The following is a 26,830-nucleotide window of genomic DNA, read 5'->3' as shown; positions in this document are numbered from 1 at the left end:
TCAGCACTGCCTGGCGGATGAAGGGCTGCAGTACAGGTCGCATCCACTAGGAGGCAGCACTGTCCATGGGGGCGCAGTACTGGTTGTGTCCACAAGGGAGCTGTGCTGTTGAAAATGGTAAACTGCAATATCGGGTTGTATCTACCACGGGGCAGCACTTCCCAGCAGTGGGGGCAGTGCAGTACCTGGTTGTGTATGACAGGGGGCAGCACTAGCCATGGGGGGGGGGGGGGGAGGTGTGCAGCATTTTTTGTGTCCATCAGGGAGCAGCACTGCCAGGAGATGGGGGGATGCAGCACCTGGTTGTGTCCACCAGGGGACAGCACTGCCCATTGGCGTGCAGGACCTGTTGTGTCCACCAGGGGGCAGCACTGCCCATTGGGGTGGTGCAGTACCTGTTGCGTCCACCAGGGGGCAGCAGTGCCAGGGAGTGGGAATGGCACAATACGCAGTTGTGTCCACTAGGGGGCAGCACTTCCCAGTAGTCTGGGGTATGCAGGGGGCAACACTGCCCATGTGGGTGCAGTACCAGTTGTGTGCACCAGGGGGCAGAACCTCCAAGAGAATGGGGGGACTGCAGTACCAGGTTCTGTCCGCCAGGGGGCAGCACTGCCCAGCTGGTGAATGACTGCAGTACCTGTTGCGTCCAACAGGGGGCAGCACTGCCTGTGACTGGGATGAGAGCAGTACTGGGTTGGATCCACAATGGGGTAGCACTGCCTGTGGGTGTGCAGTATTGGTTGTATCCACCACGTGGCAGCACTGCCAGGGCATGGGGGCTGTAATACCACATTTTGTACAACAGGGGGCTGCACTGCCCGGGGAGTGGGGGGAGTGCAGTACTGGGTGGTTTCCACCAAGGGGTAGCACTGCCCATGGGGGTGCAGTACTGGTTGTAACCACTGGGGACAGAACCACCCAGGGAATGGGAGGCTGCAGTACTGGTTGTGTCCACCTGGGTGCAGCACTGCCAGGAGGATGGGGGACTGCAGTACCAGGTTCTGTCCACCATAGCACAGCACTGCCCATGGGGACACTGATGCCTGGAGGAGCTGGAACAGAAGCTACAGAGAGTTAAGGGAAATAAAATGGATATTTATTGAAAGACCTTCAAGGCCACACCCTGATGCAATCAGTGCCACAGTAGTGGCCTCTTCCTGGATGACTTCAAAATGGAAGCAAAAGAGGGCTTGGTCACATGATCTCACACCTTTATAGATTTTAGTCCATTTGCATACAAGAGTCAACTGTGCAATTAATAGTCTCAAACAGCGGTTTCATCCTCCTTGTTTGCTGGTTGGCCTGCCCTCCTCTTTGCACACTGTTTATGCTTAGGGCCTGAGGTTTGAAGAAATTGTCCTTGAGTCCACAGCTGAAATCGAACTATTTTGTCTTTGTCACCCTAAGCACAACGGAAAAGTTTACCCAAGCAGAACAGAAAACTCAGAACTTAAGGCATCAACTCACTATCAGTTGTGCCAACCAGGGGGCAGCACTGCAGGGGATAGAAGGTTGTACTACTAGGTTCTGTCCAGCAGGGGGCAGAACTGCCCATGGGGGTTTCAGTACCGGTTGTGTCCATCAGGGGGCAGAACCACTTGGGACGAGGGGGGTTGCCATATCAAGTTCTGTCAACCAGGGGGCAGCACTGCTCACCAGGTGAAAAGCTGCAGTGTCGTTGTGTCTATCAGGGGGCAGAACTGCCCATGAATGAGGGGGGGGTGACAGTACCGGGTTATGTCCACCAGGGGGCAGCACTGCTGGGGGATGGGTGGCTGTAACAGCGGGTTGTATGCACAAGCCAGCAGCACTGTCTGAAAGTTAAGGTTTGCAGTACCGGTTGTGTCCACCAGGGTGCAGCACTGATCGTGGAGACTCAGTACTGGTAGTGTCCACCAGAGGACAGCACTGTCCAGGAATGAAGAAGAAGGCACAGCACCCGGTTCTGTCCACCAAGAAGCAGCAATTCCCCATTGGGGGTGCAGTACCAATTGTGTTCACCAGGAAGTAGCACTGCTGGGACTCAGCAGGATTACCACTGCAACAACACATTATCTGTAGGGTGAAACTAACCTGTCTCATCACAGTCTAAACCCAGCTCACGTTCCCTATTAGTGGGTGAAAAATCCAATACTTGGTGAATTCTGCTTCACAATGATAGGAAGAGCCAACATAGAAGGATCAAAAAGTGACATCACTATGAACGCTTGGACACCACAAGCCTATTATCCCTGTGGTAACTTTCCTGACACCTCCTGCTTAAAGCCCAAAAAGCCAGGCGGAATGTGAGGCCCCACTTTCACAGTCTGTATTTGTACTGAAAAATCAAGATCAAGCGAGCTTTTGCCCTTCTGTTCCTCAGGAGCTTTCCATCCTCCCTGAGCTTGCCTTAGGACTGTGTTTCACTTTGACAGGTGTACCACCTGTCAAACTCCCCACCCACTGCTGTCCTCAGAACAGGTTTGGGCAGCCACGTTCACTAACCCTAACCCATATCCCAACCCTAATGGGGGGCCTAACCTTAACCAAAACCCTTGGGGGCATCACTATAACCCCTGGCCCCATCCTGTTGCCTCACCTCCAGTTCCTCCCAATGGCCCCAAAGCCCTGCCCCCAGCAACTTCCACTAGCTCCGCCCCCCACCCCCAGCAACCACCAATTTACCTTTGCCTTACCTCAGCTCAAGCTGTCACAATGGGATTCAAACCTGCAAACTTTTGGGTTATAAGTCTGAGATGTAACCCACTGCTCCACCAGGAACTGTTGCTGGTTAGGTCCTAAGACTGCAAGGAAGCCCACTTGGGCTGAAAGAACTACAACCAAGATAGTAGCTGGAAAGGAAGTGAGCCCCCTCTGGGCACCCATAGAGTCAAGATGATGCCTGGAGCCAGACCTCAGAGTCCCCAGAGTGGCCCCAAGAAGATGCCCCAAGCCTCTCCCAAGCCCTGAAACCCCAGGGCTGACCCGGACTGACCAGGACCCAGGGCAGCTAGGGACAGGACCACCCTGGGGAGGGAGCCGAACCAGGAACAGGCATTTGCGGGTGAGACAGAAGACAACAACCAAGATGGTGGCTGGATAGGATGTGACCCCCTCTGAGCAGCCATAGAAGCAAAATGGCACTTGAAGCCAGACCCTGGAGCCCCCAGAGTGGCCCCAAGAAGATGCCCCAAGCCCCTCTGGAGCCCTGAAACCTCAGGGCTGACCCGGACCGGAATCCGGACCTGGGGTGAGAGCCAGACCCATGATCACCCCAGGGAGGGAGCCAAACTGCAAATGGACACCAGGGGCCAAGACAGACGGTTACAACCAACATGGTGGCTGGAAAGGTAGTGGCCCCCTTCGAGCACCCATAGATGGAGCTGGATGGCAAAAGTCACGGGATCAAGTGTCCCAATAAAAAGCCATGCTAACCCTGTCAATTATTGATTAGTTTGCTGTGCAGTACTAATTAGGGGCCTTATACAGTCTATGTAGAATCCCTAAATCCCTAAAACTGTGGTGGCATCTAGAATGTCATGTGATACGGGACAAAGACAGTGGCTCCCCAAAAATCATGTGTTATGGGACAAATATGGCGGCTTCTGGGATGGAGCTAGCTCCCCGGTGCCAACCGCAAGGCTCTCGTGTACCCCCAGTTCCACTGACCTCAGCACCTGTGCCCCCACACAAAGAGGCACCGTGGGAAACTGGGCTGAACACATGGGATCGGTGTTGGAATTGCATTCAGGCACCTGAAAAGACTGGTAAAGTGCTGGGTCTTCACAGAGTGTTTTACCAAAGATGGTGACTCTCTCGTAAGTGGCTTCTGCCAGTACACAAAATGGCTGTCTCATTTACATCGTCTGGTCATCACATTGTTCCGCCATCTGGCACATCATTCTGATGATGCACCCAGGGCAGGACTGGGGACAGGGTGTAGCGTGAGACACCTTAACGACGCAATGACACAACCTGGGGCGGGAGCAGGTGTGGCACGTTGCGGGGACACATGAGGAGGGTGGGAGAGGTGGTGGTGTGAGGGGAGAAGCCAGCAGATGCCAGGCGAGGCACCAGCGTGGTGTTTGTGTGATAAGTGGTCTTAGGATGAGTGATAAGTGCGGCGCAAATTTGGCTAATTATCAAATTAACTAATTAGTTGTCTAATTAGTTAATTGTCCAATTTAATTAGTATTCCACATGGGAGTAAGAATGTCCTGCTTAGGGTTAGATGGGGTTTGGTAGGGTCACAGCTGGGGTCATAGCCAGTGTCAAGGTGAGGCATAGGGCTGGCAGGGGTGAGGCCTAGGTCAGGTGGGGTCAGTCACAGGGTCAAAGTCAGCCAGGTTCAGGCGCTGTCACACAGAATCAGGTGGAGTCAGGTGTATTTAGGAAGGGTCAGAAAAAGTCAAGTGAGTCACAGAGTGTTCATGAAAAGTAATAAAGGTGGAGTCAGGCCAGGGTCAGGGTGAGCCCAGGGGCTGGCAGGGGACCATGCGCAGGCGAAAGGGGGGACAGCGCAGCACCGTGCCTGGTGACCCACTGAGCCCTGGCAGCCCCCCCGGGCCCGGCTCCAGACGAAATTCCCGCAGGATCAGCCCCAGGAACACGAAGAGCTCGGCCCGCGCCAGCCCCTCCCCCGGGCAGGATCGCGCCCCGCAGCCGAACGGCAGCAGCGACCGCGAGGGGGCGCCCGGGGCCAGGAACCGCTCTGGGGGCGACGGATCAGGTTGGAGGGGACCCCACAGGGATGGGGGGACCCAAAGGCTTTCGGGGGGAGCCAGGGCGACGTGGGGACAAGTTTGGAGGGAACCTGGGGGCGCCTCAGGTTGGACCCCGGGGTTAAGAAGGGAGACATGGGGGCTTGGGTTGACCCGGGGGCTTGGAGGGACCCTGAGGGGGCTCTCAGGGGTTTGGGAGGGGAATAGATGGGAGGAACAAAGGGATCCACAGGTTTTGGGGGATACCCAGATATATGGGGGGTACAGTGGGGATGGGGGGGAGAACCACAGGTTTGGGGGAAGGGGTGTGGGTTTGGGGTGACTCAGGCATTGGTGGGGGGTGACACTCATGACACCAAGGTGTTCCCAGGATACCCAGGAGTCAGGAGAAAGCCCGTGGTTGGGGGAACCGTTTGATGTTTGAGGAGACCCCAGAAGTTCGGGAGGGAACCCTCAGAGTGCAGGAGTACCCACATACCAGGCAGGAAGACCTCTGGGTGCTGCCAGATGTCAGGGTCCTGTTGAGCTGCCAGCAGGTTGGGGACCAGGACAGTGCCAGCCACCACAGGGAGCCCCCCAAGACTGGAAGGGGACAAGGGGAACTGAGATGGACTGAGGTCTGCTGGCAACTACTGAAAACTACATGGGTCACTACTGAGACCTATTGAGGCCATACAGGAGCTCTCTGGGCGTTACTGGATGACTGTTTGCGTGATGGGTCCATACTGGGATCTTGTAGGTACTACTGGGACTTACTAGATGTCTGTTAGAGTCTACTGGGGCCATACTGGGGCTCTCTGGGATCTATTGGGTGCCTCTTGGAGTTTACTGATGCTGTACTGGAACCTACTGGAGCCATACTGGGACCTACTAGAGTTTATTGGGAGTCTACTGGCGTACTGGGTGGGATCTGCTAGCAGCATACTGGGATCTGCTGTAAGCTACTGGGTGTTGATTGGTGTCTACTGGGGCCATACTGGGATCTGCTGGAGACTTGCTGGGGCCATACTGGAACTCTGGTATCTACTGGGTGCATGCAGAGGTCTACTGGGGCTCACTGGGAACTGCTGGAGCCATAGTGAGCTTTTCTGGGGGCTACTGGATGTCTATTGGGGTTTAGTGGGGCCACACTGGGAGTTACTGGGATATACTGGGAACTCCTGCTGGGACCTACTGGGGCTATTGTAGGGTCTCCTAGGATCTAGTGGGTGTTTGTTAGGGTCTACTGGGTTAATTCCAGGAACTGTTGGGGCCTAGCGGGACATATGGGGGTTACACCGGGGCCTTACCTGGGACATAATGAGTCTTACTGGGATTTACTGGGGTCTGTTGAGGCTGGGTCCTACAGGGACTTACTGGGCTGTACTGGTCTACTGGGATGTACTGCAGCCCTACTTCTACTGGGCCCTCCTGAGATTTACTGACACCTACTGGTGTATTGGGGTCTTACTGGGGCCACACTGGGACCTGACAGGTCTTAGTGGGACTCACTGGGGTCTAATGGGCTTTGCTGGATTCTCCCGGACCCTACTGATGATACCAAGTGGTCCCTTACTGGTCTGTAGTGGTTCGTCTCAGTTCTCCCTGATCCAGACTGGTTCATAGCAGCTCCTCCCAGCATCCCTCCCCCACACTGGCCTGAACTGGTGTGTCCTGGTACCTGGTATGGCGCAGGGCACAGTGGGGCAGCGCCAGGGGTGCAGGGGGCCGCAGCCGCAGGGTCTCGCTGACAGTGGCCTGAAGAAGGGGCAGGCGCCCCATGTCCCCCGGCCCAGGGGGTCCCTGTGCCCCCTCCAGCTCCGCCCGCAGCCGCGCCTGCAGCTGCACAGGTGGAGCACAGGTGTGCCATGTCTGTCATGGGGTGTTGAGGGAGGGGGTGCATCCCAGGGGACACACAGTGGCAGTGGGATGACAGAGGAACTCCCCAGAACCCCAGACCCTCCCAAACTCAGAAACCTGCCCCTAGGACCCCAAACTACCCCCAAACCAGGCCATCTCCCTAGAGGACCCCCTTGAACCCCCAGATCCCTCCAAACCCCCAAACCTGCCCAAAGCTGGTCCTCCCTCCTCCTTGGGGACACCCCTAAGCCCCCAGACCTGGCTCTTGGGACCCTCTATCCCCAGACCTGCAGTGACCTTTCCATGGAAACCCCGAACCAAGGAGCCATGTGAGGACACAGACACAGCTCTGATAAGTCTGTGACATCCAGGTGGCACCACAGGACAGGGTGGGGGGACATAGCAGTCACAGGGTATGCATGGGACATGGATGGAGGACATGGGACCCTCCTGGGGAACACATGTGGGGACGTGAGTCCCTTCCAGGAACATGCATGGGACTTGGACACAGCTCTGACATGCATGTGGCACCTCAAGGTGGTGCAAGGGCATGGTGTCAGCCATGGGGAGGAGGACATGGGGGACATGTAGGACATACGTGGGGATAAGGGACCCTTAGGGACATACATGGAACCTTGGGACTGTACAGGGGACACACGTCATCTGGGGGCATAGCAGCAGGAAGCTTATGGAAAAGGGAACATGAGGGAGATATAGAATATATACAGGATGTGGGTGGGGACATGGGACCTCTGGGAACACACAGGAACTTCTGGTGCTGCATGGCAGACATGGAGGGACATGCATTTCACCTCAGGGCGGTGCAGCAAGAAGGCCACAGCCCAGCCCAGAGCAGCCGCCGTGGTCTCAGTGCCCCCAATGAACAAGTCGACCAATGCCATGTGCAGCCGGGGGGGGCTCAAGGGGCCCCCCCATGCCTCAGAATTACATCCCAGCAGCATCCCCAAAACTGTGTCCTCAGGAGGGGAGGGGCATGCCTGGCAAAGGGATTACACATGCTGGGGGGGTTCTCCTGATCCCCAGCTGCCCCCAAACATGAGCGTCCCTTCCAAATCCCCAAGTCCACCCAAACCCCTGGTTCCTCCCCCAACCCTCACATCTGCCCAACCCCACATCCCTCCTCAGACCCCTGGGTCCTCCCATCCCCTTGGGTCCCCCCAAACCTCTGTTTCCCCCAAGATATGTGGGTCCCCCCAAGCCCCTGGGCAGCCCCCCAAAATCCTGGTTTCCACCCAGAATCTGGGTCCTTCCAGACTCCCAGGTATTTTCCAAACCCCTGGGTCTCCCCTGACCCTCTGTTCCCACCAGTCTGCTCCTGACACCTGGCTGCCCCCTGTGCCTCCCCACCTGGTGCCGCCGGATCTGGGCCTCCACAAAGGCGTCACGGTGCTGGACAAGCCGCAGCAGCTTCCGCAATCCCGGGTTGGGCAAGACCTGGGCATAGGGACTCCATAGGGACCCCCAACCCCCAAGGAACCCTTGACCTCAGAGAGATACCCCCTCCCCCAGAGATGCTGCATCTCTCCTGAAAAGTCTCCTCAGCCCCAGAGAAAGCCTATGGCTGCTCCCCTGGCTCATATAGACCCCTCCAATGTCCTGCAGGCACCCTCAGCTCCATAAAGACACCTTACCCCATAAAGACCACCCTAGCCCTATAGAGCCTCCACAACTGCCCCTCCACAGAGCTCCCAAACACCATATAGACCCTGTAACCCCTGTGCAGCCCCATAGAGACCCCATAATTCCCCTCCTAAGGTTATACAGTCTCTTCCCAGTGCCATAGAGATCACCCAAGCCCCCTGTGGACGCTATAGGCTCCCTGCCAGCCCCCCATACCCTTCTCCAGTCCCATAGGCTGGGCCTCTCCCAACCCCATATAACCCCAGAAGTCCCATATCCCTCCCACGAGCCACCTAAGCCCTGAGACTCACCTCCCTTCCCAGGGCCCTATACCCTGCCAAAGGGCCCATAGCCCCCCTGTAGCCCCCAATATTGCCCCCATAGGCTCTATAGCCCTGGGCTTCATAGTCCCTCATGCAGCAAAAAGGCAACAGCCTGACAGGCCACCCACAGGACCTGCCAGACTTACCCGCAGCAGGGGCAGCAGGTCAAGCACCTGTACACTGCTGTGCCCCCAAACCTGCAGCAGCTCCCCCAGGCAGCGGGAGAAGGCCCGGAGCTCCCCTGGAGGGGGCACCTGGAAGAGGACACACCTGTGTACTGTCCAGTACTCAAGTTCTCTCTGGATCCCCCAAAACACCCCCAACACAATTTCAGACACTTGGGTCCCCTCAAACTCGTGTGTGCTCCTAAATCCCCACCACCTAGCCGCAAATTGCTCAGTCCCCCCCCAAACAGCTGGATGTCCCCTCCGCAAATTCCTGGGTCCTCCTCTAAAACCCCTGGGCCCACATAAAAACTGGGTCCTCCCCCAAACCCCTGTCTCCATTCTGGGGCCCCCCAAATCCCTACCAGGTCCCCAAAGAGGAGGCGTGCGATGGTGCTGCAGGTATGGAAGGTGAAAATCTCAGAGGGGTCCAGGGGGGCCTCCCCATGGGAACGCAGCTCCTGGGGGAAAGAAGAGGTTAGGGGGAGCCCTGGGGGAAATAAAGGGGGAGCCCAAGGGTGGTTTAGGAGAGAAGTGGGGAGCTCCAAGGGGAGTTTTGTGGACTCACAGAAACAATGCCCTTTTGAGGTGCAGAGGGTAAGGCTTAGGTGGGTCAGTTTCAGGGGACAGGGAGTGTGGTGTGAGTGCAGGGTTTGGGGACCAGGTTTGGGATGCAGAGAGTGGGGGTTGAGTGTAGGCAGCACGGTTTGGGTGAAGAGAGTGGGGTTTAAGGTATCAGTTTTGGAGTGCATGGGGCAGGGTTTTACTGGTCAGTATTGGATGGGGATCTGTTTTGGAGTGCAAGGAGGATCAGTTTGGGGGGTGTCAGGGTTGCAGGGGGATTAGTTTGGGTAGAAGTCGGTTTCAGGGTCTCACCTCACACAACTCCTTGCCCTGCAGCCAAAGAAGGGGCCCGAGACGCCCCCCAGCCCGTGCCAGCGCCCCCCGCACTGCTCCCCGCTGCCGGTGCCAGTCAGGGCAGGGGCCTCCCAGTGCCAGGTCCCGGCCCCCCTGTGATACCAGTGACCCTGGCATTGGGCAGAGGAAGTCAGGGACCCCCCCCAGCCTCTACAGGGACCCACTTCCATCACACCAGGGGTGTTCTGCAAGGCTCCTCTACCTCCTTCAACCCCATAGCCACCTCCTCCATAGAACCCCTCTAATCCCACTAGGAACCCTGGTTGAAAGGTGTGTCTGGTGGGGCAGAGACCTGCAGAGATTGCCCTAGCCCCTACAGGCAACCCACCTCTCCAGAACTGCCCCCACCCCCTCCCAGTACCCACGTCCCCAACCCAAGAGGGACCTCCTCCAAATCCCGTAACAATCCTTTCAATCTCACAGGGACCCCCTCAAACCCTAGAGGAACTCGCCATCCCGTAGCCCCCCCGAGGACTCCACAAACCCCACAGTGACTCCCTTCAAATCCTCCAAATAGCTTCCCCAAACACACTCCATAGCGACTCCCCAACCCTCACAGGAACCCTTCCAACCTCTGCCCCACCTCCATAGCCCACCCGGCCTCCGCTGTCCCCATACCCAGATAACTGCTGGGGCGCCCCAGCCAGTCACCCCAGTGCCGGACGAGCGCCTCACGGATGGTCCCCACTGAGCTCGGCACCAGCACGTCTGGAAGGAAGAGGAGGGGCTGGAGGAGACCCCAAAATTGATGGGGGGGGGGTGGGGGTTCCAAACCAAGTGGGGAGTCCTGGCGTGGGATTCTGGGGGGAGCATCGGGGGATTAGTGCCTCAGGAAAGGTTTGCTGGGTCTGAAGTTTGTGGAGGTCCCCACGGCAGGAGGAAAAGGGCAGAGCTGGGGTTTCGGAGAGTCCCTAAGGAGCGGGAAGAGGGAGGTCTGGGGGGGATCTGGGGTCCCAGGGTAGGTTCAGGGCAGATCCGTCCCGTGGCGCCCCTCACTCACCGCGGCCCCCCAGGCGCAGGCGCAGCACGGGCCCGTGCCGCCGCGCCAAGCGGCTCAGGTGCAGCGCCCCCTGCGGGTGCAGCAGGTGCAGCGCCCCCCAGCGCGGGCCGCGCCCATGGCCCCGCCGCAGCAGCGCCCACAGCGGCAGCAGCGACAGCAGCAGCAACCACAGCAGCAACACCGCAGCCCCCATGGCCCGCAGAGCGTGTCCGGAGAACCCCTATATTGGGGAACCCCGACACCACGCCCCATGGGGCCTCACCCCTGAAGTCCTGCCCCTCGCAGGTAGCGTGTGCGCACCTCACCACGACGACAACCACCCGCAAGTATAAAATCGGACCCTAAGCCCCGCCCCAATAAAGAGGGCCCCTAAAACGCCGCCCCTTGAGGTTCGGCCCTCATATGGGGGATTTCAAGAGCCTTCTCTCGTTAAGCCTTGCCCCTCACTGGCTCTTTTCCTTTTTAAAGGAGAACTCTTCCCCCAGGCCCTGCAAGCACCCCCTCGTCCTCTAGAAAACGGACCCGGAGGCCCTGCCCCGAGAATCCCTGCCTGCCGATGCGTTGATTCCTCCCATAAAGCAAACCCGAAATCCCTAGCCCCCCAAAATGACCCCGCACTATAAAAGCGGCCCCTTAGGCCCTGCCTCAAACACCACCTTACAAAGGGGACGTGTTAAGCTCCTCCCCCTCGAGGCCTGGCCTGCAATTTTGGGGTTCAGCCCGGACTCTCTCCATCATCTTCTCAGGTGTACCCACTCATTCCTCCCCGCTGGGGACCCTCTTTGCCCTCTGCGGGTGCCCCTGACTGAAATTTCCCCAGAAGCAACCACCCTGGGAGTGCCTCACCCCTGAAATCCTCCCCTCCCCTGGTGTGCTCCATCCCAGTCCCCACAGCCCTCGTGGGGGTGCTCCCACCCCCACCTTAAGTCCCCACACCCAGAGCTTCCTCCATCAGTGCCTGCCCCTGATTTCCCTCATTTCAGCAGCAGCATTTGAGGATCAGAGAAATTTATTGGGGTTCAGCAGCAGTGAGGGAGGTCCCCAATAGAGTGTAAGTCCTAGACATGTCCCCTTGGGTGGTGATGTCCCTCCAGTGAGTGGCTCCTGAGACGATTATAGATGGGGACCCAAGATAATGAGGGAGCTGAAGTCAGGAAGGGTACCCCCACCCTGGGATGTACTGCTTGGGCAGTTTCTGGGGGGTCCCATGGTGGGGGTCCTTGGGAGGGGTATTGCAGAAGGGGGTTCCAGGTGGGGGATGTCTCAACATGGGGATCCCTCATGGTCCCAAATAAGATTAGGGATGTGAAGGTGTCAGGAGGGGGCTTGCCCCAGGGTGATGGTCTTTGTAGGAGGGTGCCAGGGGTTGGGTCATGGTGTGGGGATACCGGGGGTGTCCTCCATCAGATGCTCCCTCTCTGGAGCCCCTGCAGGTGTCAGGCCAACTGCAGGTCCTTGGGGAAAACAAGATGATACAACAGGCAGTGAACACGGGTATGTGTTCTCTGTTACCTGCACTCTGAAGCCTCTCAGCACCCCCTGACCCCTTCACAGCATTCCCCAGGAGCAGCAACCCCCTAAACACACTCTCAGGGCACAGGATCCTTTTAAATCCAACCACAGGCAGCTCAAACCCCCTGTGCCCCTAAGAGTGGGGTGTGGGCCCCAATGTCCGGTGACCATCCCCCAATACCCTGACAGACCTCCCCCTGGAGAAAGGCCCCCCCCATAGTACTTCTGCTAGCCCCCATCTACAGAGTCCATTGACTGCCCCCCTCAGGTCCCGTTAAACTCCCCTCTACAAACCTCTCAGCCCCTCCCTTAATCCCAATGACATCCCTTTATCACCCATAGAGATCCTCCTAGGCCTCCTTAATCGCCCAGAGACACCCCCAGAACCCATAGGATCTGCCACAGCCCCTCTGACACTCCCACCCCACCCAGTACCCACAGCTCTCTTCCAACTACCCATAGAACCCACCCAGCCCCCCTCCTTCAGCTTCCATAGGAGATCCCCTTTGGACCACCCTTGGCCCCCAGCCCTCACCTCCTGCAGCACCAGCAGAGCCACACCTGTGGTAAGAGGCCCCCTGAGTGCAGGGTAAGCAGAGTTCCTGCATGTGTGACAGAGCATGGGAGAGTGGGATGTAGGGGAACAGGGGGACATGGGGAATGCTGGGGACACAGGGTGACGTGGTGGGACATGTGGGGCCATGGAGACATGGAAGGCACAGGAGTGGGAACGATGTGGAGGGGCATAGGGGACATGGAGGAGGGCTGTGGGAGACACCAGAATATGGGAAGACATGAGGACATCCTGGTCTGCGGCCATCACCCTGGGGAGACCTTGAGGATGTGCTGGGACATGGGAACACCCTGGTTGTCAGCCTGGGGACACTGTGGGGACACCCCAGGGACAGGGACAGGGACACACACCGGACTGGGACACCTTGGGGATACCCCAGGTAGAGGGACAAGGGGCTGACATCTTGGGGACATCCTGGGCATGGAGACTTGCTGGGCACCCCCCTAGGGACATCCAGAAAGGGGACCCAATGACACCCTGGGGGCATGGAAACAACCCTTTAGGGACAATCTAATGGGACAGGGAGACAGTGCCACCACAGGGGAAGAGCCACAGGGGACATCCAGTCTGGGAGGCCTCTGGGGGATGGGTGGACACAAGGACATCAGGAGGCACAGAAGGACACTGCAGGAGGACAAGGCCACCATGTGGTGGGGGAAGGGCAAGGACATGGTGGGGCCAGAACAGTGTGGAGGGGGGAGACCTTTGAGTAGGGTTCCAGGGAGTGTTTAGGGGGTCCCAGGGACTTCCCAGCAGATGTTTGTGCTTCTCAGGATGGATTTGGGGGGATCCAGAGGGTAGTGAGGAACCCCAGGAGGGTGTCTGGGGAGATCCTGGGGTGGATTTGGGGGTTGGAGGGTCCTTGGGGGGGTGGGATTCCCAGTCACTCTGGGGTGTAGTAGGGTTGATTTAGGGGGTCTGAAGGGGGTTGGAGGGTTGCAGAGAATGTCTGTGGGGGTTCTGAGATTGGGTTTTGGTGTTCCAGGGTGGACTGGGGAGAGGGCAGTCTGGAGGGGTTTGGAAGTCCCAGTAGGTGTTTAGGGGAGTCCTGGGAGGGAGAAGTTTCCAGGTTACATCTAGGGGCTGCCAGAGAGGTCCCAGGGAGTAGAGGGTGTCTGGGGGGCTGGAATCCTGTGGTGAATTTGAGGGGACAGGATGTCCTTGAGTGAATTTAGAGTGTCACAGGGGTTGTTTGTGAGGATCCAAGGGTTGATTTGGGGACTGCAAGTGGATTTGGGGGGGTCTAGCGGGGTGCAGTATCCCAGGGGTTGTTGGAGGGTGAGGGTGATTTGGAGCTTCCAGAGCTGATTTGGGGTGACTCTGGGTAGATTTGGGGGACCTGGGAGGGTGACAGGGGTTGGAGGAGGGTCCTGCTGGATGTTGAGGGTCCCAAGATGGATTTGAGGGACTCCTGAGGGGCTGTTGTGGGGTACCAAGGCATCCCTGGGGTGCTGGGGAGATTCAAGGGCATCCTGGGCAACACTGGGAGTCCTGAAGTGGATTTGGAAGGGTCCCAGGGGCTGTTTGGGAGGGTTCCCAGAATGGATTTGGGGAGGTTGCATCTTGGAAGATCTGTGGAGTCCCAGGGGAGTTTGGGAGTCCCTGGGGGGATATTGCCAGGTCCCAGGTTGGGTGGAGTGGGAAAGAAAGGCAGGTGTCATAACCCACCCATCAGGGGTGCAATGCTCATTGTAAATTCTCATCAGGCTAAACAAAGCTCCCAGACGTGTCCTTTTCTTCCTCAAGGTAGGATGGAGAAGGTGCAAACCATTCTGACACCAGCAACCATCACCTTGTGCCTGAACAGCTGGGCTGCTTGCCCCAGCACCTCTAAGAGCTGGGCCACGAACCAACAGTCATTACCTGTGCCTGGAAAAATCATCTCCCACAGAGCACCAGGGAACTGGCTCCTCCCAGCCTAGGTAGGCACCTAACACATCTGCCTCCACCTGATCCCCACAGCTGCCCAACTCAACCAGATGTGCACGGCAGGACCAGCCCAGAGCCCTTCAGCCCCCACAGAAACACAGCCCACTCTTAGACAGCTTCAGGGGGCAATTAGCAGTTTCAGAATAAAGGCAGAATGATAAACACAGAGCAGGAGCACAGTTGTCTGGGTTGTAACAGCAGCAAACCCAGGAACTCACCAGTTCTGGTGGGAGGTGGGGGATACAGATACTGGGAGTGACAGTAGCAGTGTGTGTGGGGCATGAAATACTGTTCCTGGGCACACTGGTATGAGAATGAGATTAGGGGCCAGGGAGGCTAAGGAGGAGGCAGTGCTCTGTGTTCACCTCTGCTTAAGTTGAAGCCCATACTACGGCCTTGGCCAAACAGCTGCAATTTCTGGGTGTATTTTGCAGCACTTTCTCCCAGTCTCAGGTTTTTGTGCATGTAATGCTGCTGCTCGATATTCTTTCCCTTCAGAGCTGCAACTATAGTCTCCATCCAAAGAAGAACTGCTCATCTCATGAAGAAAATGCAAGAGCAGAACTGGGGCTGAACGTGGATCCAATGGCCACAACTCACTGCTATGGGCCAGAGGTGACCCTTGGTCTTGCTGCTGGGGAGGCAAAGCTCTGTGACGTTCATACGCCCTTTTTCCCAGGAAGCAATGGCATAGCTGTGCCAGAGGCCTGTCCCAGGTGTGAAGTGTTGTGAGGCAACAGGTAGCTGTCCTCCCCTCTGTGGGCTGCCAGCACGAGGAAGATGACAGTGAAGACCAGGAGTTGTAGGGAGCCTTCCCTGTGCTCCAGGCCAGCCTGGGTGGAAAGTTCTCAAGGGGTGCCTGGGCCTCAAGGGAAACCAAGGACTCAGAGCACTGCAGGGCTGAGGCAGGAGCTGGAGGGATGCACTGGGCACGGGGGCTGTGGAGGGTTGGCACGCCAGACCCCACAGGGGAAAGGGTGGGTGTGCCTGGTGTATCACAGAAAAAGCTTCCCCCATACCACCTCGGTGCCTTGTCTCTTATGTGTCACCAAAACCCTCCCCCACACCTCCTCTACTCTGCAGTCCAGGAGTGATGGGGCAGAAGCTGCTGCTGGCTTCATCTGCCCTTCAGACCTGTGGGCTGCACCGCCAGCACTGTGGGGTCACCTCATCAACACCAGGGTTCATCCAAGGCAGAGCCCTCACATGGGGTGTGAGGGGGGGGGAGTTCAGCACCCTTCAGATACTGCAGATGTGCTGCAAGATGGGGGAAGAGGCCAGACTTTGCCTTGCTGGACCCACAGGATCCTAGTTTATTCCCATCCAGGCACCTTTAAACTGGAAGCACTGGAATCACCCTGGAGCTGTAACTGTGGCAAACTCAGAATTTTAAGAGCTGGGCAGCCCCAAGCTGGGACCAGTATCCCCCCAACAGGGACCACTGGGATACCCATGACAGAGAAACACCTTCAAACTACATTGCCTTAACAGGAAGATGGCAGACTGGAAAAACTGGGATCCTCATCTTCTCAGGACAGCCTACAACAGCTCTGCCAACTGTCACCTGTTGAAACAGACCCACAAAGCACCCCAAAGTAGGGGTCATTGCCTCTCCCATACAGAATCCTTCCCCAGCTGAAGCACTGGGGACCTCCATGGATCAGTTCAGTGCCCAGACCAGCTTTAATCTCTTCACTCTGGATTTTACTAGGGGCCTGGTGTAACCACCCCCATTGGCAGGGGTCCTCCTGGCCCCTTAACACCTTATTTTCCCTCCCCCACCAGTGCCAAACTCTGCCCTCCCCAGCTGGGGATAGAAGGGGACTGCTACAGTGTACGTAGTTTAACTCGTTTTATTTAGACTCGAAGGGAACTGCGGCCCAGTGGGACCGGGACCCAGTAGAAACGCAGCAGTACATCAGGACTGAAGTGGGAACGGGTGAGCTGCAGCATGGTGTGGTGCCTGGGCTGCCCAAGGAATGGTTAGTTGGTGAGAGAAGGGTTTATGAGAGCTGCCCGCAGTCAGTGATGGTGATCTTCTTGCTTGTTTTGCCGTCTTTGGAGCCACAGCGCTCCATGGCCTCCACCACGTTCATCCCCTCCTTGACACGGCCAAAGACAACATGCTTGCCATCCAACCTGCCGGAGAAGCACCAGTCACAATTGGTCCCCAATGTCCCCCAACAGAAGACCTCTCCCAGATGCAGATCCCCAAGCTTCTCCTTCCATAGCCCACAACTCACCACTCAGTCTTGGCAGTGCAGATGAAGAACTGGGAGCCATTCGTGTTGGGGCCGGCATTGGCCATCGACAGGATGCCAGGGCCCGTGTGCTTCAGGATGAAGTTCTCATCTGGGAATTTCTCTCCATAGATGGATTTTCCTCCAGTGCCATTGTGGCGTGTGAAGTCACCACCCTGTGAAAAGGCAGCATTTTCAGGTCACAGGTGCAGAAGAACTCTCTGGAACTGGGTACAGGCAAGAGGCAGAACCAATCTCCCACCTAAGCATCCAACCCCAAAATCCACCTGAGTGCCAAATCGCCTCACCCACCCACCAACCCATCCACTGCACCAAGAGCACCACGCACCTGGCACATGAACCCAGGAATGATTCTGTGGAAGCAGGACCCCTTGTAGCCAAATCCCTTCTCACCAGTGCTCAAAGCGCGGAAATTTTCTGCAAAGGAAATAAAACCCCACCATGAACAGCTTTATTCATCAAGAGTTCAGCACACTACTAGGGTTTGGTGCAGTGGAGCCAAAGTTGCTTTACTAACCTGCTGTCTTCGGGACCTTGTCTGCAAACAGCTGTAAAGACAGGAAAAGCATTTGTCAAATCTCAGCTGGTGACTGGCCACTGCCCCCCACTCCCCGAGGCCACCTTCAGACCGCGGGAATCCCCCTAAACACTGCTTGGAGCCCAGGGACCCGCTCCGTACAGCGGCGTCTCAGCAGCTCTAGATTCCTCCCCGCCTCACTCCGTTATCTGCAAGCTCAAAATCAACAGCTGCGGCATCGCGCGTCTCACCAGCGGGGCAGAGAAGCATTCATTCCGCTGGCCTGGATTAAATTAAACATTAATGCGCCCGAAGCCTTCCTGGGTGGGGCGCGCGCGCCGCCTCCCATCGCTTCAGGAGGATTTTGGGCTGGATGCGCCACCCATGCGGGAGCGCGGCCCCGAATCTGCAGCAGCCGTGGCGCCCGGAGCAGGCCCAGCCGTTCCAGGGATGCTCCGCGCCCCGGGCGGGGTGACAAATGCTTCGCCCTCCAGCGACAATCCCGCGGGGACTGGCTTGCCAGCACTGTCCGCCGGCATCCCCAGACTCAGGCAGCATTGCCCGGCAGTTCGACACGGCTCATCTCGATGCTCTGGGATAAAATGGCGGCGAAGCAGCAACGGCCGCAACCCGCAGTGGGGGGGGGGGGGGGGGAATTGCCGCGTGCCCCGGGGCAGAGCGGAGGCGCGGCGGGAAACACGGTGGTAAGGAGGCCAGCGGTAACGGGGAACCAGCAGTACCAGACCAGGTGCGAACAGACTCCCCTGGGCGATGGCGCGCCCTGGGCTGGCATCGTGCCGCCGCTTCTCGAGCTCGCCGAGCGCAGCACTGCGAGGCCCTTTGTTCGCCCCGCCGGGCCAGGGGCGCCGCAGTCCCGCAGCCACACCACCGCGCCCCCCCACCCCCCGCTCCCCCCGGGCGCGCACGCGCGGCGCCTGCTGATTTCCCGCCCCCCCCAACTCGCCTCGCGCGCTCCGCAAGGAAATGGCAACGGTGGCCCCCACCCTTCCCCAGCGGCCTCTCGCGCCCACCTCGAAGGTGACGCGACCCAGGGGCTCGCCACCGGCGGCGATATCGAAGAAGACGACGGGGTTGGCCATGGCGAGACACGAGCAGAGCAGCAGACCCTCCTCCGTGCAGCAGGCGCGGCGCAGCAGAAGGAGCCCCGCGCCCCGCCGCTCATTTTATAGCGTCCAGGAGGGCCCGCCTCCCCCGCGGCGCTGGCCAACGGCCGCTGGCGGAGTGGCGGAGTGGCAGGGCACACAACCAATTGGCGGCGCCGCGTTTGAAAGAGGGGGAAGGGAAAAAAGCGCGGGCGGGGCGGGGGCCGCGGTTCGGTGCTCGGCAGGGCGCGGCGCGCATGCGCCGTGCGGAGAGCAAGGAGAGGCGAGATGGGGCGGGAGCGGCTGAGGGGAGGCGGGTGCGGCGCCGGGCCGCCGTGCGGGGCGGTTCAGTGGGGCGGCGGGGATGCGGCGGCACCAGGGCGTGCGGGGCTTGGAGCTGCCGGAGCTGCGGCCCAGCCCTGGCAGCCTACCGCCCGATGTGGGGACATCCGCTTTCCTCCCGCTCCGCCGTCGGACTACAGCACCGCCCGGCCAGCCCCGGTTAATAATTGACACCACAGGTCCGGTTCACTGCCCGGCCGGGCCGCCGCTGCTCGGGGATAGAGCAGAATTCCCTCGCTACTCGGGACATACCCTCCCCTCTCTGCCCGGAGAGAGGGCTGGATCCTCCCGCCAACCGAGAATCTCTCCTGCTTGCCCGGAGAGGGGTTGCGGGACCAGCTCCACAGCGGTATGACAAAAGATGGGGGGACACACGTGACCCTGCAGAAGGATCCTTTAATAGCCGTCGGGGACATACAGGGCAACTCGGCGCGGGGGAGGTGGGAGCAGGGCTCCACACACCACACCAGACCCGTGCAGCGTAAGGGGCAGCAGCATTTGCACATTGATAGGAGGGCACAGGCAGCCCTGCAGTGACGCACTTGCCTTTAAATATGGGGAGTCTCAGGTGAGCAGTAGTGTTTCTACACTATGTACAGCCTTGTGCTTCTGGGGTGGCTCAGCCCCTCTGTCCCATCGCAGCCCTTTGAGAAAGCCCCTGCCGTGGGGGGTCCCGGCTCTGCAGCGGGCAGGGGCACACAGTGCTGCCCCCCAGCCCCGGGGGCGGGGCAAGGATGGCTCAGTTATTCTCGAAGAGGGAGAGGAGGTCATCGTTGCTGCTGCTGGGGAGGTCGGGGGGCCCCAAGTAGGAGAGCAGCTCGTCAGGATTCGTCAGCTCGGGCAGGAGCTGGGGGCAGCAGTGTGTGATGATCGGCTCCCTGCAGCTTCTGCCCACCCCCCTGCAACAGCTGGTGTCCCGAGCCAGCAGCAGGACCCTTGTCCACCCCTATGAGTACTCACGTCGAGGGTAGTCTCCGAGCCATCACCCGCCACGGCCATGCTGGGTACAGGGGGGAAGACGAGGTCGGCAGTATGGGCCGAGGGTCCCAGGGGTTGCCGTGCCACTGCGCTCCGGGAGTGCAGAGTGGAGGCCGGCTGGCTGCCCGAGGGAGTGTTGTGCAGCCCCGTCTGCACCGTGGGGTGGGACGGCTCCATTCGTCCCGGTGGGGGAAGCTGGAGAGTGGGGGGAAAGAGCATAGCCATGATACCTTCCCTTCCCTAGGACCCCCCAGCCCTCCCACAGTGAGACATGGGGGCTTGGAGGGAATCCCCCCACCCATAGCCCAGCTGACCTGTGCAGGCAGAGGGGGCACAGGAGGCTTCTCAGAGGCCAGAAGGCCACCTGGGATGTTGGGCTGGTAGGAAATGGAAGGGGGGCCTGGTGTGAAGTCACTCAGCGTTGAGGTGCCAGGGACGCCAGGGGCAGCGAAAGGCTCTGGGAAGCCCCCAGGACCCAGAAAGCTGGAACCTGGGAGAGGAAATGGGGCAATTGGGGGACACACACACAGGGATGGGATTCAGTCCTGTCCCTCATGGATCCCCCCGTACCCGGGGTGCTGTAGTCGGTGGCAGCCCCCACTGGAGGTTGTGACAACGCCGGGAAGGGCACAGAACCAGGCCCCAGGGCCGCGATCATCTCCATGATGTTGGGCAGCACCATGTGTGCAGGACTGAGTGTCCGGCACCGCTTCAGCGCTGGACCCTCTGGTTCCTCCTTGATGTGGACATCAGGTTTGATAGGAACAGGTTTCCAGCTGCAGGTCGGGTCGATGGTGATCTCCTCATGCTCTGAACTGTGGGCAGCAGGAGGGCAGGGGAGTTGAGGCTGGGGCCACTGGCTGCACAGCCCCTCAGGGGTGGCACAGGACTGGGCACGGATGACAGACAGCTGAAGGGAAGGCACTTACTTCTGGATGTAGATCAGAATGCCCAGCATGTACTGGTCAACCTCCAGCCCCTCCAGCAGGGCTGTCTTACTGCAGGCAGAGTGAGGGCAGCGTGAGATAAGGGAACCCCCACCAGACAGGAGCCTCCCCTACAGCAAGAACGACTCCTCCCCCAGGGAAGGAAATGTATCCCCCAAAGGTAGTGAAACACACACCCATGCCCTACAGGCAGGGACACCAGGGCATGGCCCCACTGTGGCTCCCCACTCACTTGCAGACAGGACACCGCCATGTCCCCCTCTCGCAGTTGAGCTGCAGATATGACTCCAGGTCGAAGCACTGTGGGGGAGAGCAGCAACTGAGATGGAGAGGGTAGGATATTGGGTGGGGGATACCCCCAGCACCCTGTCATCACCACCCCTACCTGTATGTGCCGGCAGTCATGACCCCTGGCTGGAAGCTGGATCCTCCGGAAGGTGATAGGGCACTTGAGGGACACCTTGATGGCCGTCTGCTCCACGCCATCCTCACCATTGGGCCCTGGTGTCCCAGGGATGGTCCCACTGCTGAAGTTGCGCTTGACTGGGAAGGTGGGGGTGAGGGGCACCAAGGATCAAAACCAGGACACTGGGATGGGGTGGCACTGTGGTGGCACCTGGGCAGTAGTGCACCATCACCCCCATTGTGCTGTGGCCTCCCTGCCACAATGTATCCTCCTGACCCCCAGGACCCAGCTGCTCACTTTTGGTGATGCAGTGCTCAGCAGGGAGCAGACGCTTCTTGATGAGCCCCTGCAGCACTGAGCGCACTGAGGGCCGATGCACCAGCTGCAGGACGAACAGGTGGGACTGTGGAAAGATGGGAGGCTAAGCTGTGGCCCCAGCCACCACCCTCCCTCTCCTGGTACCCTCCTGGTGACTCACACAGCAGCAGGCGGTGACAGTGATCTGGATAGTGTTTCTGCCAGGCTGGCAGACGTGCTTCAGGTAGAGTGGCTTGTGGGAGGTCTTGTTGTCACCACGCTCAATGGTGAGTGGTGTGGCGTTGACGCTCACCTGCACGGAGGCCGGCCAGTTGGTGTTCATCTGCCGGTCCTCATGGTGGTAGCACTTGAACTGCAGCTCCAGGTCAGGCCTGGGGGCAGGCAGGGTGTGGGCAGGGGGTGTGTCTGCACGCGAGCCACTGCACCATGTGTCACCACAGCATGCTGCTCCAAGCCATGCAGAACCATGCAGTGCTAAGCCATTCCACGTTACACTGTGTCACATGGCATTGTGACAAACCCCACAGCATAGCACTGTGCCAGTCCACACCACATCCCACCATGCTGTGTCAGGCCGAGCCATGCCCCAAATCACCAGGCTGTACCACAACATGCCGAATACCACGACACCACGCTGAACCGTGGCAAGTACAGCTGTGCCAAGCCACTTTTCGCACTGTGATGCAGGACAGCGCCGTGCCAAGCCACACCAGGCCACACGACACCATGCAGTGCCCAGCTGTGCTTCCCAAGCACAGCCTCACACCGCATGGTGCCACACAGCACCCCTCAAGCAGCATCGTGTGACACTACAGAAGGTGCTCCAGGGCCCCCACCTCATCATGAGAGTCTTGTAGACAGAGTCACGGAGCTGGAAGACGTGGTTGCTGACAGCCAGGTTGTGCTGCAGGCGGAAGGGCTCCAATACCACGCCGTCCCGCACCGGGAAGGTCAGTCGCAACTCCTCGCCGGGGGCCGGCCCTGGGAGACGCCGCCATCAGGAAAACCAACACCTTCCCCCTCGGGCCCCAGCCACACCCCAGGCATGCCCCAGCCGCGTCCCGCCCACCGCACAAGGATCCACCTTGCAGGAAGCCCAACCTCTGCCACCCCCCACCCGGAAACCGCAGTCCCACGAAGGAAGCTCCTCCCACTCAAAGTGGCTCCATCTCTGGGGGCCACCCCACTCCGACCACTATGGAGGAAGCCCATCCCACCGAAGATTCCTCCCGCCCGCTCCAGGAAACCACGCCCTATCCAAACTCTCCCAATCCAGATGGTCCCACCCTAAAAGCAGAAGCCTCCCATCAAACCACTACTCGTGAGAAAGCCTCGCCCCCTGAGGCCACACCCCTTTATCAAGCCCCGCCCATTGCTCCCACAGGCAGCCCAGCCCTGCCTCAATCAGCCCCCGAACACTGGCACAGGGCACGCCCTCTTCTCTGAAGCCCCTCCCACCCTCCATTTAAAGGGGCAAAGGCCACAGAGCTGCCAGTAGCGATGCTACTTGAGGCACGGGCAAGATCTCTGTGAAGCGCCCCTCTCACCTGCATCAGGGACACCTACCCGAAGGGGACGGGTGCAGGGGGGCAACGCTGGGCTTCATGTCTGCCAGGAAGGTTGACTTGACATCCTGACCGGGGGACGCATAGGCGGGGATGCCACTGCCTGGCATCATGGGTGGCGTAGGGTTCCCAGCCAGTGGCGAGCTGGGGTACCCCGGCAGCGACCGGCCCGGCTGTAGAGGCAGCATGCGCCCTCAGCGTCCAGCCAGGCCAGCACAGCCCCCACCCCACCCACTGCCAGACTCACCCCATTGATGGCTGCTTGGCTGTAGGTGCTGAAGCTGGTGCTCTGCCCATTGAACTGGTCAGCTGGCTATGGGAGGAGGACGGTCTCCAGGGGCTGGCACCGGGGGATGGCAGACACCCGGACCTCCACCCCTTGCCCACCATTCCCCCTGTGGTACCTTGTAATAGGGTCCAGCACTGCCTGAAGCGGAGAGGTACTGGCCCATGCTCTGCTGCAGCCTGTGGCCAGGGTATGAGGGGGACGGAGCGGAGGACTGGGGGGCGCTGGGGCCATACTGGGCACCAGTTGCAGTGTACTGCCCGCCCTGGAGGTACTGCTGTGCTGGGTACCCCTGTGGGGCCAGGGAGTCAGCACCAGTGGGAAAGGGGGTCACCACATGCCATAGCCTTCACCAATGCAGCACTCACCTCATTGGAGTATGCCCGCTTAAGGCCCTGGCGGGGCAGCTGCTGGCTCTGGGAAGGGCCAGGATAGGTGTGCTGAGGCACTCGCTGCCCACCATAGAGGGGACCAGTCCCGGGCACCCGCACTGGGCTCATGTTCACAGGGGAGACACCAGAGGGGGCCACCACACCTGCCATGCCAGCCGGGCTCATGCTGGTGGGGCCACGGGGCCCGGCATGGGGCAGGAACTGGCTGCTGAAAGACTGCCCTGTGCCCATCTGCAGCAACGAAGAGAGAGGGGTCATGGCAGGGCAGGAGGGGCTGTCAGTGCCCTGGTTCTGCCACAGCCAGGCTCTTACCGCACCATACTGGCTCAGCTCCTGGCTCTGTTTCTCCTGCAGTGCTGCCACCGTTGCTGTGGCTGTGGCTGTGGCTGTGGCAGCAGCTGCAGCCACAGCAGCAGCAGCTGCTGCCTGGGTGAAATCAGCAGTGGCCCGGCTGGCATGTGAGGGGAGCCCCATCCCTCCAGGGCCACTCGGGCCACCATTGTAGCTGGAGAATAGAGAAGCAGAAAGGCACATGCAGTGGCCCTGCAGCACAGCACATGCCAGGCCACAAAGCACAGGGCTGGTCTTACCTGGCAGTGAAGCCTGGCCCACTGGGGTAGGAGTTGCGGCCATAGATGCTTGGCTGCACATATCCCTTCCCTGGTGCCCCCTCAGCAAAGGGCTGCTGTGGCAGGAATGGCGGTGAACTCATGCCTGAGCTGGTGCCTGCCATGCCAGGCATCAGTGGGGTGCTGGAGCTGGTCCCCCCAGGGCCCATGGGGCTGCCAAAAACCTGGAATGCGCAGTGGGAGACAGTGGGTCAGGCAGGGGCAATGGCATCCAGGTCCAGGGGGTTCCTGGGGCAGGGGTGCTGCCGGTACCTGGCTCTGGGAGGGGTTGCTGACACCCCAGACAGTGGTTACCACGGAGAGGGATCCCGGTGGCTGATTGGTGCTTGGTTGCCAAGGAACAGCCTCGTATGCAAATGAACCATCACTAGAAAGAAAAACAAATTAATGAAGATGAAGGACAGAGGGATGGAGGGACAGAGGGGACTGGGGGATGGAGGGATTGAGGAAATGGAGAGATGAAGAATAGAAGGGATGGAGGGACAGACAGGGGGATGGATGCACGGATGAAAGGATGGAGGGATGGATGGGGGTGACGGATGCATGAGTGGATGGAGGGACGCTGCCCCGGCGCCCACCCGTGGGGCGCAGGCGGCAGCGAGGGTTTCATGGGGTTCATGGAGCTCATCAGCAGGTGTGGGCTGGGTCTTCCGAGGCCGCGGCGGGCACTGCGGGACGGCGGCACCGTCTGTCACTGGGGCTGCGGGAAGCAGTGGAGCGGTGGGTGAGGGGCAGCCGCCCCCGGAGAGGCCAGGGCGGGGGACAGCCCATAGGCTTCGCGACCCCCCAACCCTCCGCGGCCGGGACTTGGCGTCCGGCCCGCGGCTGGCACGGGGCGCCGGCCGGCACGCGCACCCCCGCTCGGGCCGCCCCCCCGCGCCGGCCAACGCGGCGTCAGACCTCCCTGGGGCGGCGGGCGCTGGGGGCTTCCCCCGCGCCTGTGGGCGGGGGGAACCACGGGGACTTCCCGGGGAAGGGACGCGGCACCCCGCTCGGCATTGCACCCCGCTGCCCGGGGTATTTCCAGCCGGGGCCGGCACCGGGGGCCCGCGGGGTCACCGGCGCTTTCTGTTCCTCCCGGCGCCGCGGGAGGGCGGCGGAGACGGGGTCGCCGCGAGGAAAGACACGGAGAGGGGATCACCCGCGGTAGGCCTACCCCGGCTCCCGGGAGCCGCCACCACGAAGCCACCGGCACCCGGCACGCCTCGCCGGCGGTGACAGCCCCCTCCACTCCTTCCCCGGCGGCACCGCAGGGACAGGCCCCGGGACCGGGCTCTCCCATTGCCATGGCAACCGCCCCCACCGCCCCCACCGCGGCGGGGGGGGCCCGCGACGGCACCGCCAGCCCCGCCCGTCTTCCCCCCCCCCGTGCCCCCGCCCGGCGCTCCCGCTCTCACCGCGGCGGCGGCCCAAGATGGCCCTGGCGGCGCGGGGCGCGCGCGGCTGCGCGGAGGCTGCGCGGGATCTTCAGCCGCGCGCGGCCGCAGCTCCGCGGGAGGCGGGGCCGGGGGCGGGGCCGGGCCAGGGCCGCGCACAATGGGGCCGCGCACTCATCAGTACACGGGCCCCGCCCCGCCAGGCGCGAATAGCCGAGCGCCGAAGCGCCGGGGCTCTGGGGAGCAGAGGGGCGCGCGTCTGCGCGTGCCCCGTGCCCCCGCCAGGGGCAGCGCGCGTGCGGTAGCACGACGGGCGCTGCGACCGCAGCGGCGGGACCGCGAGATGCGCGTGCACGCGGCACCTTGCATGTGCGCGCGCGTGTGGACGGGTTGCGCGCAGGGACGCGGATCCGCCCGCGCCGCAGGGACAGCGTGCGGGGACACCACGTGCGACCCGGTGGGTGACAGCACAGCCACGGGTACGCGCGGGGGTGTGGCACGCGTACCACCCCCCACTTCTCCCCCCCCCGACCTCCCTCCTGCAGCTGAAAGACCAGTGTCGCACCGAAAAGCCGCGGTGAGTTCTGGGGGCACCGAGAGCGAGTCCCAGCTGAGGTTGCCCCCGTCGCCCCCACCCCCCAAGGACCTCCCATGGGAGGACGCGGTGGGCTCTGGAGATGCCAACAACGAACCCTATTCGGGGATCACCTCCCTCGACCCCCATTCAGGATCTCCAATGAGAGGAAACACCACCTAGCACCAGCCCTGTCCCCATGGGGGCTCAGAGCTAGGAGAATGTGCAGATACAGAGGGGAAAAACGGGCTTCCCAAGGACAGGCAAAACTGAGATGGGGCACAGCACTCTCACACCTGCCTGGGCCCTCAGGACCTGCAGATGCCCTGTCTCCCTCCTCCAAGTGGCAGTGGCTGCACAGTCCAAGACTGAGGAACTGCAATGAATCTGACTTACTGCACTGGACACCTCCACAGAAAAGCTCTGGGGACCAGCCCCTCTTCGGGGGGTATGGGACACCCCCCCGAGAAGAGCCCCAAGCACCAGTTGTTCCAGGGGTCTGGAGGGCCATGGGTCTTACCCACCATGGCAGCAAG

General features: G+C 60.3%; 3 protein-coding genes and 1 long non-coding RNA gene across 8 annotated transcripts; 1 reads left to right on the top strand and 3 right to left on the bottom strand.

The window, feature by feature from the left end:
* Positions 1 to 1,074: 1,074 nt before the first annotated feature.
* LOC117007847 (steroid 21-hydroxylase-like) lies at positions 1,075 to 10,834 on the bottom strand. The gene is made up of 10 exons (XM_033081267.2): positions 10,586 to 10,834; positions 10,204 to 10,293; positions 9,544 to 9,695; positions 9,033 to 9,128; positions 8,650 to 8,757; positions 7,908 to 7,994; positions 7,352 to 7,537; positions 6,361 to 6,521; positions 5,179 to 5,282; positions 1,075 to 4,690 (listed from the first exon to the last, which is right to left on the bottom strand). The coding sequence occupies exons 1-10, from the start codon at positions 10,776 to 10,778 to the stop codon at positions 4,443 to 4,445; spliced, it is 1,425 nt and encodes a 474-aa protein (XP_032937158.1). The 5' UTR covers positions 10,779 to 10,834; the 3' UTR covers positions 1,075 to 4,442.
* Positions 10,783 to 14,715, top strand: LOC117007848. Its single transcript, XR_004420219.1, has 3 exons — positions 10,783 to 10,870; positions 12,585 to 12,686; positions 14,418 to 14,715. It is a non-coding gene; the product is annotated as an uncharacterized LOC117007848 (long non-coding RNA).
* Positions 14,716 to 16,438: 1,723 nt separating this feature from the next.
* Positions 16,439 to 18,556, bottom strand: LOC117007977 (peptidyl-prolyl cis-trans isomerase A). Its single transcript, XM_033081460.2, has 5 exons — positions 18,410 to 18,556; positions 17,379 to 17,409; positions 17,190 to 17,278; positions 16,844 to 17,016; positions 16,439 to 16,739 (listed from the first exon to the last, which is right to left on the bottom strand). The coding sequence occupies exons 1-5, from the start codon at positions 18,476 to 18,478 to the stop codon at positions 16,604 to 16,606; spliced, it is 498 nt and encodes a 165-aa protein (XP_032937351.1). The 5' UTR covers positions 18,479 to 18,556; the 3' UTR covers positions 16,439 to 16,603.
* A 646-nt stretch (positions 18,557 to 19,202) lies between these two features.
* Positions 19,203 to 25,780, bottom strand: LOC117007784 (zinc finger MIZ domain-containing protein 2-like). Of its 5 annotated transcripts, none has more exons than XM_033081136.1 (18): positions 25,742 to 25,780; positions 24,923 to 25,044; positions 24,597 to 24,711; positions 24,306 to 24,508; positions 23,692 to 24,220; positions 23,442 to 23,615; positions 23,285 to 23,350; positions 23,039 to 23,210; positions 22,309 to 22,453; positions 21,633 to 21,843; positions 21,452 to 21,557; positions 21,134 to 21,291; positions 20,981 to 21,048; positions 20,731 to 20,799; positions 20,372 to 20,616; positions 20,116 to 20,291; positions 19,784 to 19,996; positions 19,203 to 19,670 (listed from the first exon to the last, which is right to left on the bottom strand). In XM_033081136.1, exons 2-18 carry the CDS (start codon positions 24,970 to 24,972, stop codon positions 19,563 to 19,565), a joined length of 2,808 nt encoding a protein of 935 aa, XP_032937027.1. In that variant the 5' UTR covers positions 24,973 to 25,044; positions 25,742 to 25,780; the 3' UTR covers positions 19,203 to 19,562. The 5 variants fall into 5 exon arrangements, with proteins under 5 accessions (XP_032937027.1, XP_032937029.1, XP_032937028.1 ...); XM_033081138.1 differs by lacking the exon at positions 25,742 to 25,780 and having other exon boundaries at positions 23,692 to 23,946; positions 24,028 to 24,220; positions 24,923 to 25,170; XM_033081137.2 differs by lacking the exon at positions 25,742 to 25,780 and having other exon boundaries at positions 20,116 to 20,258; positions 24,923 to 25,172.
* Between the last annotated feature and the right edge of the window lie 1,050 nt (positions 25,781 to 26,830).

Source organism: Catharus ustulatus, chromosome 27 (genome assembly GCF_009819885.2).
Source record: "Catharus ustulatus isolate bCatUst1 chromosome 27, bCatUst1.pri.v2, whole genome shotgun sequence".
Taxonomy (NCBI): Eukaryota; Metazoa; Chordata; class Aves; order Passeriformes; family Turdidae; genus Catharus; species Catharus ustulatus.
The sequence above is the reverse complement of the archived record's forward strand: the minus strand, read 5'-3'. Positions and strand labels throughout refer to the sequence as shown.